The sequence below is a fragment of the Pseudopipra pipra genome, chromosome 4 (assembly GCF_036250125.1).
Source record: "Pseudopipra pipra isolate bDixPip1 chromosome 4, bDixPip1.hap1, whole genome shotgun sequence".
NCBI lineage: Eukaryota > Metazoa > Chordata > Aves > Passeriformes > Pipridae > Pseudopipra > Pseudopipra pipra.
The window spans coordinates 63,452,899-63,464,524 of NC_087552.1; the positions used below are offsets into that span (position 1 = coordinate 63,452,899).

At 53.2% G+C, this 11,626-nt stretch overlaps 1 protein-coding gene across 2 annotated transcripts in view; it reads right to left on the minus strand.

Annotated features, from left to right (window-relative positions):
• Positions 1-7,936, minus strand: part of CRMP1 (collapsin response mediator protein 1) — a 51,141-nt gene extending 43,205 nt beyond the window's left edge. The window contains exon 1 of one of the 2 annotated variants that reach the window (XM_064653272.1): positions 7,171-7,936. In XM_064653272.1, coding sequence (XP_064509342.1) covers positions 7,171-7,542 — 372 coding nt within the window. In that variant the 5' untranslated portion in view covers positions 7,543-7,936. Of the gene's footprint in view, positions 1-4,458; positions 4,854-7,170 lie in introns of those variants that run through there. The other variant, XM_064653273.1, reaches the window with a different exon arrangement.
• Positions 7,937-11,626: the final 3,690 nt, after the last annotated feature.

Here is an 11,626-nt window from a genome sequence, read left to right on the forward strand (position 1 = left end):
TAAATCAACCCAAATCTTGCGTCAGTAGCAGAATAATAACATGAGACAGTGTTCCCATGCCCAGCACTCAGTAGGCTTTTCAAACACTTTTGGCAAGTCACACACCAATCTGAGTGTAGCTTCATACTGTTAAACAAACGTGGGTGGTAAAAAAGCATGGCCAGGGGAGATGCAGAATAGATTGAAACCTCAAATAGATCCAAATCTACACAAGGACTTTGGTTCACCATTCCAGGTACTCACCATGTCTTGCATCTGTAGGACATGTCTCCCCTCTTGTCCAAAGTGAATTAGCTGGCAGCTCTCTCAATGTTTCACACTAGAACACCTCACGTTACCCCAGCATTTTGTTCAGGTCAGATAGTTTCTGTCTTGAACTAGTGTCTAACACAGTAGAAATCTAGACAAAGGTATTTTTTCTCTCTCAAAGTGTTCTGCTGTCTTCAGCTGAAGTCTACTTATTTCTCATGTCTCTTCATATCAATTCAAAAAGTAACAACTAAAATTATTCTCTGTGCCCACTCCTCTGAATTTCTTCAGCCTCTCCATTTCTCTGCATCCGCTTCTTTTTTCACATTGTGCTAGCTCTTCTCCTTTCTTGCTATGCTCAATAGTGAGAGCCTTCCTCTGTAACACCACATTTTTGAGCTGTCTCCCCATGCCTTACAGTCTGTCAGCTCAGGACCAGCAGTGCCATTCCCCATTCATATGCCAATTCTTGGACCATTCCCAGGAAGACTATTCCCATTTTCTAAGAGATTTGGGCACCATTTTCCTCTCCCAAATGCCTCCTTGCATTTGCTTTGGTGACTAGCTACTCTGCCTTTGCTCAGTAGAATCGTATTCACACCTCCTCTTCACTGAGCTCAAACAGATTATGTTTTAGTGGGTGCAGTTGCTGCTGCAACAAACGTCCTGCAACATGCATTTTACGTGCCACATGCCCTTTTTTAACTGTGCTTTGTATATGCTGCAATTTTGAGTTCATCTAGGCTCGGGCCTTGCTTGAAAAGTGCCAAGCACTACCAAAACCTAGAAGCCAAAATAAGTTGTAACAGATATTTCAGTGTCATCATCTCTGTTGATTCCCTGTAATGTGCTGCACAAAAGAAGTATAATAGCAATGTTAAAAGCAATGAGCAGGGAGGTATATCCTGGAAGATCTGGTCTGCATGAGAACGTCCTGCACAAGTGAAGTACAAAAGATTGCCACCTCATGCAGAAAAACACCTCAGCAATGGTGGCTGTCCATACTACACAGGCTGAGAAATGTACTCCTGTAGATGCACTCTTGGCCACCCTTCCATTATGCACACCCTGCTCCATCCCCAGCTAAAACTCATGAATTAGTGGTTTGAGACCCCCCTTCCAAGGACTTCAACACAGTGCAGAGGACATGACTGAAGTGCTTACACTTACTGGTTCAGTGCATCACTAGACCATCCCGGTGCTTCAAATACAGAGGTCCTTCCCCTCCCACCGTATTTACAGCAAAAGGGACCCAGTTTCTCCACTCTGACTCACATCTGAATTGCACCTTACACTGGAGCAGTGCTGGTGCTCCACTAACAACAGCAAGCCTGGATGCTGTGTGGGATGCATAAAGGGCAGCATGAGAGTCACAAACAGGACAAACTGCAAGGAGCATGAACTTTCAGAAACTGAAATGGAAAAGAAAAATGGGCAGATGACATGAAATGAAATGAAATTAAATAAAACACGTGCAGATTGGTAAATGAGAGTAGGGAGATGCTCAGTGCCAAAGGGGGCTATCTGCAACACGGTGTTTCTACCACAAGGGAGAAGGGAAGGCAGGAATAAAGCTGCTTCAGGGAAAAGGGGTCAAAGGGGTATCAGTCAGGCCCTTCTGTCTGAAAGGAGTCAGGAGGCAAGGCATGGTCAGACAAAGCACAATAAGTCAGTTATGCCCACATGCACCAAGGGGAATAACCCAGAAAGGATACCACAGGGTTGCCTTCCCAAGAGTGGTTGTCTGCTCCCACACTGATCAGAGGTCAAACCAGCCTCTGCCTCTTCCTACATGAAGTTCCTGATACTGCAGACCTGATCCCAGAGAGAAGTTTTGGCCAGCTACTGACTACTGGCAGTGCCTGTGGTTGGATGCTGTGGCACAGTGCTAGGTGCTGTTCTTGTGTGCTCAGGACAGCTCCTGGTCCCATGCAAGGAACACAGCCTAGTGTGGGAAAATCCACAGCAAAGCATCAGAACATAGGACACTACCAAATATTAGTTTCTCACTACTACCAGGCACTGGTGTAGCTCCAAAAAGCAGAAGTGTGAGTGGGGGGAAATGTTAAGAACAGTAACAAATGACATTTTTATATGATTTCATCATCACTGTAGTTACATACTTTTACAAAGCATTTCCTTAGAGCCCAGAAGGCTCAAACCTACAGTGTATTTCCTTAGTGGCAGAATGAAACATCAAATTTACCACACTGGAATGAGGATTCAGAAGATACACACAGACAGATCCTGTGGGCACTTTTGGGATGAGCAGTGTGCACAAGGTATAACACAGAGTGCCTGATTTGCTTTTGTTGAAGGAGAAGGGCCAAAAGCATAAAACATAAAAAGGGAAAAAAAAAAAAAAGGCAGTCCAGCCCTGATGCCTGCCAACTTCACTAATATTAATTTATGCCTTTGATTTGGCCACAAAACTCAATACTAACGTTAATGAATATTCATTTATAGAAGCTTCAACACATCCCATTTCAAAGAGAACAGGATGAGGTTTGGGGTTTTTTTTTCCAGCAGTCCTCTCCCCGGAGAAGGAAATTTGTGAGAAGTGATGAAATTAAAACGAACTGTTGATTCCAAGGCAAAGACTCGTAATTCTTACAGTTTCTTATTTTATTCCAAATTAGAGAGCAAAGAACTAGCTATAGGTGGGAACCTATTACACTCCAGCTGTCAGAGAAGGTCGAGTCATGTACAAAGCACTTGACACTCACCCAGAAGATAACCAGGGTCTCCCCCAGCCCAGACATGCCCTGAGTAACTCTAAGTCACACAACACGTTGAGGACCAAGACAAGAGGAGCCATCACCCAGAAAGCCACTGCAACACCCAGGCTCAGCCTTGGCCACCAGGCACTGCTGCCTGTTGATAGTGGAGACATGTATAAATGCAGCACTTCGGTATCATAAAGCTCTGCTTTTAGAAGGAGGCTGTTCCCCCCCAGACCAAATATTTTGGCTGAAGGATATTTTTTGAATACGGAGAAAACCTTGAGGTGCTTACGAGCCTTGTAACGCTGCCTCCAGTTAACGCCGTTAACCACCAGGTTTGCTCAGGAAGGTGCCACACCCACCAGGCAGCCGCTCTTCACGGAAACTTGCCCCATGCCGCACTGTGCCAGCTTTCTAGGGAAAGCTCCACGAACCCAAGCAATCTTTGAGCTCACCCCACTTCCTCACTCATCTCTGTCCCAGGTGCCACAGCAGCCGTGACCCCATCACCCACTGATCCAGCCACCCAACAGGAATACAGGCAGCAACCCGGAGACCACAGGTGCTGGGGAAAACCTCTGCCGTATTAGCAAACTACGGGTGTGACTTCCCTCAAAACACCTCTCCTCGCCAGCTCTGCCTGCTCTTTATCCCAGTTCGTATATCCCCAGATCCTGCGTATATAGGGAAATCACATACTGTATCAAAGAACCCAGGTCCTTTCTTTCTGGCATGGAAAGCACACTCTATCGTAGCCCTGCTTGGGTCTAAAAGCATCTAGCGGGAGACAGGCACCGATAGGAAAAGGATGGTTATGATTAACTCTCTGACTCCTGATCCCCACCGTGCCTGATGTATTAATAGCGCGCAGAGGTGTCGGTGCTGGCATCATGGCGCTCTTTGATTTTCCACGCTTCCCCCCACCCCCACGCTCCCCCACCTCCCATTTCTGCGCACCCCCAGCCTCCTCCCGGCCCGCCGCCCCCTGCCCCGCCGGGGGGCTGCGCTCCCCTGCCCGCTGCGGGGGGCGGCGGCAGGGGCACGTTGTGCTGCGGTGGTCCCCTCCCTCTTTTGTTCTGCCTCGCCCGGCGGCCGAGCCTCCCCGGGCCCGGCTTCTCGGGAGGGCGGCACCCTCGGCCCCAGCAGCGCCGGGACGAGCCCCCCGCCGGCCCTGCCCTCCCCGCCCCGGGCTGCAGAGAGCACACAGCGCTGAGCCCCGGCTGGGCGGTTGGCAAGGGAGGGGAAGGAAAATACAATTAAAAAATAAAATAAAAATGTAATAAAAAATTTAAAATAAAATAAAATCACTCCGCACCCAGAGCTCCAGCAGCAGGAGGAAGGGCGCCGGCGCCCGCACCCCCCGCCCGGGGCAGCCCCGGCCCCGCAGCTCGGGGTCTGCCCGCCGCCCCGGGCACTGCGCGGCCGCGGCGCTCCCGCCGCACGCCCTTCCCCTCCCCGCTAACAAAGGAGCGCCGGGGCCGCTTACCGTGATGTGCGGGATGCTCTTCTTGCCCTGGTACGACATGTCGGTGTCGGCTCTCGCTAGCACCGGGCGCACGCAACGAACGCGAGGAGCGAGCCGAGCCCAACCGAACACCGGCGGTGCTGACAGGAATAATAATGCGGAGCCCAGTCGGGTGATGGGGCGGGGCAGGGGCGACCCGGCAGAGCGGTGGAATGGGGGCGAAGTTCCGTCGCCCAGAGGAAGGGGAGCCCGGCAAACCCGGCACCTTTTTTTTTCCGGCTGCAATCAAACAGGGACGAGGCTCCCGGGGGGGTCGGCGAGCGCTGCCTCTGCCGGCGGCAGCAGCGCCCTCCCGCCTGCAGGTCGGAGCAGGATTCGCTCAGCGCAACCCAGGAAGCGTTTCCTTCCCTCCTGTCCCCCCACCCCTCCGCCTGGCCCCCCTTCACAGCCCATCAATCCAGCTTCCCTCCCTCCCGCACCGGCGCTGGGAAACGCCGCCCCGCCACCGCCCCACTCGCACGCGGAGGTCACCGGCGGGTCCCACGCGTGGGCTGCCGCAGGGTGGGGACAGCGGGGGGGAACCCCCGGCGGTGGGTCCTGCTGCGCTGCACATGGCAGTGGCACTGCCCGCGCTGTCCCCACGGCACTGAGCCTGATGGCGCTGCCCTGCGCTGTTCCCATGGCACTGACGCTGATGGCACAGCCTTGTTCTGTCCCCTAGCATTGCCTCTGATAGCCCTGACTGCTCTGTCCCTGATGGCACTGCCTGTTCTGTCCTCACCAATGGCTCTGACCCCAAGAGCGCTGTCCTGCTCTGCCCTCCTTGTCACTGGCCCAGTGTCACACACCCTGCTCTGTTCTGTGCCCAGGGAGGCCATGGGTGATGGCACAACAGGCCAGGTGGATGCTACGTCAGCAGCTGCGGGAAAGGTTAAGTGTCTAGTTGAATCCCTTCTGTCTTTTTGTCTCACAGAGTGCCTCCCTCCACCCATGATGCTTGATTAAGGCTCCGTGAACAACTGCAAGAAGGGTAAAAGGCACTGCAAAGCTGCACCCAAGTTAATCCCTCCAACGACACACTCTGGGATTCTTAGCACAGCCACCCCGTGACATACACATACAAGGCATTTACCACCCAGGCCACATCCCCGACACATCTTCCCCAGTATCACCACTTGAAGCTTGTAAAAAGCTCTGGACACCATGGCACAGGGGTCACACATGTCTGCTTCTTACAGTGCACCTTCTGAAGCCAGTGGCCAAATCTTGCCTGCTTTACCCCTAACCTCCTCCTCCCTCCACTTTGGTCAACTTTGCCAGCATAGTGGGATCCAGAGAGTTAGTATGCATTTGTGCTCACTACCCTGACTCGCAGAATGAACTAGGAGCAGGAAAGATGGGGAGGCAGCACCAGGGATGTGCTAAGATGGGGTATGCTGTGCCCTCCCACTGCCCCAGGGTCCTGATGGAAAAAATGGGAGTTCAGGTGAGCAGGAAAAGAGAAGACTGCACTGCAGCTGGCAGCCTCCGAAGGCAACCCTGAGGTCACTGCAGAGAAAGCAGCAGCATCCCAGGCTCGCTCCGGTGTCCCACTGCAGCAGGCACTCAATGGGCTGCACAGCAGGCCATGTGGCACCTGCACCTAAGCCCCAGACCAGAGCAAACCAGCACACCATTCATGCTCAAATTGAAGAGGGGAGAAAAGAGTGGAAAACTCTCAGTTTAGCCTGTGGAAAGAGCAGAGCGTGGACAAGCCATAGAGGCTCCAGGCTGGGTACTAAGGGAAAGGGTGCATCCATGCAGACACATCACTACAAGGCCTCATTTCTTTCTAAGGGGAAATCAATGACAATCCCGGTTCCCAGGAGAGCCAGCCTCCGGGGTCTGCCTCCAGCCGGCGTGCCACTGACAGGGCTAAGATGGAGAAGCACAGCTGTTAGGGGCTGGCCAGCCCCACCGGCTCACTTTTCCCTTGAGTCTACTATATGAGTCCAGGTTGCAGCTCCAGAGGTGCGGAAGCCAGGGCAGAGATTTCGGCCGATCCTCCGGCCTTCCGCGCTCCCTACCGGGGAGACAATGCAGGCGCACGGGGAGCCGGGGGGAGCAGGGGCAGAGTCGGGGGGGGAGGGACCGGGGCAGATCCTGGGGCTGTGCCTGGGACAGGGCTCCGCGGAGTTTCCCCGGCGGGCCTGGGAGTGCAGCGGGCTCGGCTTTGTTCCGGGGGGCGGAGGGGAGGTGCCGAGGGACCCGAGCTGCCCTCCAGCCCCCCGGCACGGGCAGGAAGGGAAACGAAGAAAACTCATCGCCATCACTTACAAAGGAAAACGATTTCTCGGCTCCCTCCCGCTACCGCTAAGCTCAGCCAAGTGAGGTAGTTTAGGGGCCAGCCGGGCTCTTCCCGGAGCATCAGCGTGCCGGGAGGGAGAGGGCCGCGCCTCCCCGACCTGCCGTGCCGAAACTCCCCCGCGAGGGTGGCCCCCGTCCCCCTGCGCCGGCGAGCGGGGCTCTGCGGCACGGCTCGGCTCGGCTCGTCCCGGCGTAGCACAGCAAGCTCGGCTCAGCTCGGCTCGTCCCGGCTTAGCACAGCAAGCTCGGCTCAGCTCGGCTCGTCCCGGCTTAGCTGCCACAGCAAGCTCGCCTTGGCTCGGTAGAGCACAGCAAGCTCGGTTCGGCTCGGCTCACCCGGCGAGCGGGGGCGGCGGCTCCCTCCCCCCCTGCCCGGGCCCCGCTCACCTGTCCATTGTCCTGCCCCTGCAGCAGCTCCTTCCCCATGGGGTATTTGATCTCCACGCCCGGGGTCTTGTCGTCCCGGTCTCCCGGGGAGCTGATGACGGAGCCGGAGATCTCGCTGATGTCGCTGGCGGTCTCGCTGTAGTTGTCCCCTCCGTCCAGCATGTCGTGCCGGCTGCCGCTCCGCGGGGTCCGGGACCCCTTCTTCCCCACGCTGTAGGCGTCGAAGTCGATGGTTTTGTTCTCGTAGGCCCCCTCCACGGAGGCGAACATCCCCCCGTATTTCTGCCGCGGTGTCTGGGCTGTCGTGCCCGGCCTAGCTAGATACACAGGCAGGTCATCTTCTTTATTCCAGTTCCTCTTTCTCTCGGCCATTCTCGCTGTCCGGATCTCTCTCTCTCTCTCTCTCTCTCTCTCTCACTGCCTGCCTCCCACTTCTCTGCACCTTCCACTACCGGGATAGGCTGTTAGTGACCATAAAAATGAATGGATGGATGCAGCAGTGGCGAAGCTGGGTTGGCTGGTGGGATCTTTCCCTTAGGGAGATGCAAACGTTAACCTCCCTCCCCCCTCCCACCCCCTGGAAAAAAAAAAAAAAAAAGGAAAAAAAAAAAAGAAAAATTAGAGAGAAAGAAAGAGAGAGAAATAAATCCGAGCGGAATTTAAAAATAGCCGTGTTAGTAAAGAGCACGTGAAAATAAAGTACAAAGAGCGGAGCGGAGAGGGTGGCAGAGGCAGGTGATTGGAAAGCCCCTGACGAATGGGAAGAGCAGCAGCGATTCCCCGAGCAGGGACCGCAGTGCACAGCTCCCCTGGTATAAAATGATCCGGGGGGCGGGAGGCAGGGGGAGGAGGCAGGGAGGGCGCCCGCCGTATGCACACACGGCCGGTGCCAATGGGGTCCCGTCCTGCGGGCGGGCGGGCGCCGGTCACCTGCTGATGGCGTGGCTTCGGGCGAGAGAAGAAAAAAAAAAAAAAAGACAAAAAAAAAGAGAAAAGCTACAAAAGCTACAAATCTTCCCCAGTCCCCCTGAGCGAGCCGGAGGGAGTTTCTCCCACTTTGCACACTGACACTGCCCCCGCCCCCCTCCGCGGGAGAGGCTGCGGCGCTGCCCGGGCGGGGCGGGGGGCGCGGCCGCGGCAGCCCCCGGTGCGGGCGGGGGGCGGGCCTGCTTCGGTCGGCGGCCGAAGGGGGAGCAGCGGGGAGAGGAGAGAGGGGTGGCCGGGGTCGGGGAGGAAGCACCACCAGCCCCAGGCCCTCGGGCAGTAGGGCTGGCGCTGTCCCTGCCGCAGCAGCTGCTGCCCGCAGGGGTGGTGGCGGCTCTGCTCCGCCCCGCCGCCCCCGGCTGCCGCTCCCCCGCTGCGGCGGCGTGGGTTGGGCGCGCAGGCAGCGGGCAGCAGGGCGGAGGCAGCTGGGTGCGGGCAGCAGGGTGCAGGGTGCGGGCAGCAGGGTGGAGGGTGCAGGGTGCAGGCAGCGGGCAGGGCGACGGGTGCCTGCCCTGACACGGAAGTGATCGCGCCGAGCGCTGCCTGAGCCGCCGGCCCCGCCATCGGGCAGGGGGCGCCGGGGGGCGGCGGCTCCGCGGGCCTGAGTGTGCGGCCCGCGGACCCAGAGCAGCCGGCGCGCCGCCCCGCCGAGCCCCGAGGGTCAGCGGGTGTCCTGTGGGGCAGGGGGCGTCATGTGAGGCAGGAGGTGTCCGCCGAGCCCCGCGGAGGGCGGGGAGGCGGCCGTGGCTCCGCGACCCCCCCTCGGCGCGGCGGGAGCCTGGCGCGCCCCCGGAGCTGTCCCTTCAGCACCCCGGGCGGCTCCCCGGGCCGGCAGCCCTCGCCGGCTCCTGCCTGGCTTTGGCCTCGGCAAAGAGAGGCAGGCCGGGGGCGGGCTTTCGTTTCGCTGTGGGGGATGCAAGTTCCCAAAAACTAGGAGGGGTTTTTTTTAAAGCAGGAGGGGTGGAGAGTGTGTAACCCTCGGGTCTCTGCACAGCCCACTTCAGAAAGTCCGTATTTACACACTTACCTGTCTAACAGTGCCCAAGGAGATCATCGACCGAAATCACAAATCCTTGGACACTCCTCTCCTGCACATGCAGCCAATCTCAGGCAATTGTCACAGCCTTAGACTACCCCAGGAGTTACATAAGGGACATTTTCTGTTGCTCTGAAATAATATATTGGAAGAAACTGTTCTGAGATTAATTATGTGACAAAGCAAATTTGAAGCATAGTGGATCAATCACAAGGCCTATTTACTGCTCATGTACAACATGCTTATGCTGTTTGAATACAAGCCCAGCCACACAGGACTGTTGTCTGTGTACCTGGTGGTCCTTGCACAATAAAAATTGCAAGCTACAAATCAGGAAAAGTGGGAGGTAAAGACAGAGGTCCCTGGGATTTCATCAGAAGTGAGTCCACATAACCGTCTTTCTCATTAACAAGTACCCATGGACCAAGACCATGTGAAAAAGCAGTAATGTGAGATAGCTGAGCATTGAAAAAATGCATCAAAGGAAAACATCTTTCTTTTCTGCATTTGTTATAATGCAGAGGTACATGCTGTCTTGAATGCTCTGTGTGTGCATTTAACACTGTGGGTGTTGTTCACATGAGGGGAGTTAGGAAATCAGTAAAAATTTCACTTATTATTGGTTATTAACACACTGATTTTAATCATGACTGACATTTCTGAGAATATATTGCCCAAGATTCCACAGCTCACTTAATAAACCATACTTCCACATTAACACATTAATATCATATGGAGGTTTCACTGGTGTGTGAAAAAATAAGTATAGCTTGTAGGATATTGCATTGTTACTTCCTTAAAGTCTTCTCTTGTATGTGGGCAAATATTGATTTTTTTTTTTTTGTTCCTGATGGTAACATTGAGATTTATTGATCATTTGGGAAAAAAAAGAAAGTCAATTTGTTCCTCCACAGTACACCAAACCCTGACAGTTAGTGAAATATGCAGGTGGCACATGGAGTGTGATGTGTGACCTGCCTGTCTTCACAAATATTGGAAAAATTATTTATTTTATGAGTTACTTCTTTACAATCAGGAGATTACTTTCAACCTCCAGAATAAAAACTTCTGATGGTCCTATAGTAGGTCCCATATGTTGCACATAGTACATGTGTCTGCTAAATAAAGAGTATCCGTTATTTAACATCCATAAAGCTAAGAAAGATGGACTCTGTTTACACTTGGGATCTATTTAGATAACATTGTTCAGGTTTCTAAAGCTGCTTAAGTTTTTCTGAATAAAAAAGAATAAAGCTATTTTTGCAGTATTAAGTTAGGACATTCATCTTAATGCTGATACATAAGGAGACCACAAGACTCAGAGAGCATGTGAAATCAATGCTTAAGAAAACAGCATTAAACTTTCTAGTTACAAGGAAGCATAAAATCGCACCAGTGTCTTTCTTTACTTTTAAATGGTTGTTTTGTTTTGTTTGGCGTTTTTGTCTGGGTTTTTTTTTCATACTTTAGCCCTTAGTTTATTAAAAACTAAGTGTGCTAAGACAGCGGATACATACTGTCCTTAAGTTGAGTAAGATTGCAGTTTTAGGTACTATGGAAGCAGACGCAGTTACAACCTGATACCCTGTCACCCTGTGAATTTGCCTAAAAAAAAGTATGCAACTTTGGAGGAATACATTGCTTTGGTATATTCTCTTGCAGACAGTGCATCCCATCCTGTCTTGACCTTGCTTGATGAAAAGAGAACTGAACCTGATTGAAAGTGCACCGTCTTCCTAAAGAACCTTTATTCCAAATAGCCTAGATGAGAGAGAGCAAAAAAGCTAGAGATATGCTTGCTTCACACAACAAAAGATCTCACGTACTGGCTTGGCTTTAGTTGTATCTGGAGCTCTTCTTGCAACAGTGTGAACATCACGAGCTAGAACAGGACTTGCCCGGTGTGGGGGCTCAGAGAATATGCAATGTACATTTTGCATCTGGTTTTGCTATTGTGCATTTTGGAACAATCAGCAGACAAAAAAGCCATGAACAGTTCAAAGGGAGTGAGTGTGACAGAGACAAAAGTTTTCTTTCTCCCAGAAGAGTGACTTGAGCAGCCAAGTCACTGAGTCTCCCTCTCTCCTCTGCGTGACTGGTGTATCTCTGCCAGCAGTGTTACCCTCCCCCACAAAACCCTGTCCCATGGATTGGTGATTTGGACTGTCTCCTGGCATGTAGGAACTGTGGATACAAAACACTACAAGCTGGAGAAGGCTCTGGTTACCCACTTTCTGAGCAGTGATCCAGTTTATAGTATTCTGCTAATTCATGTTCATTCCATTAAATCAGCTGAAGTTGAATGGCAGCTCATCCACCAAGTGGAGCAAGACCCAGGTGTTGCAGTTTTCTTACTCTGTTAGAAGACCAGCTGACCCCTTTTTCAAAACTGAGAATTCATGGGTTGCTTTCCATGGATACAGTTATATTTACAGC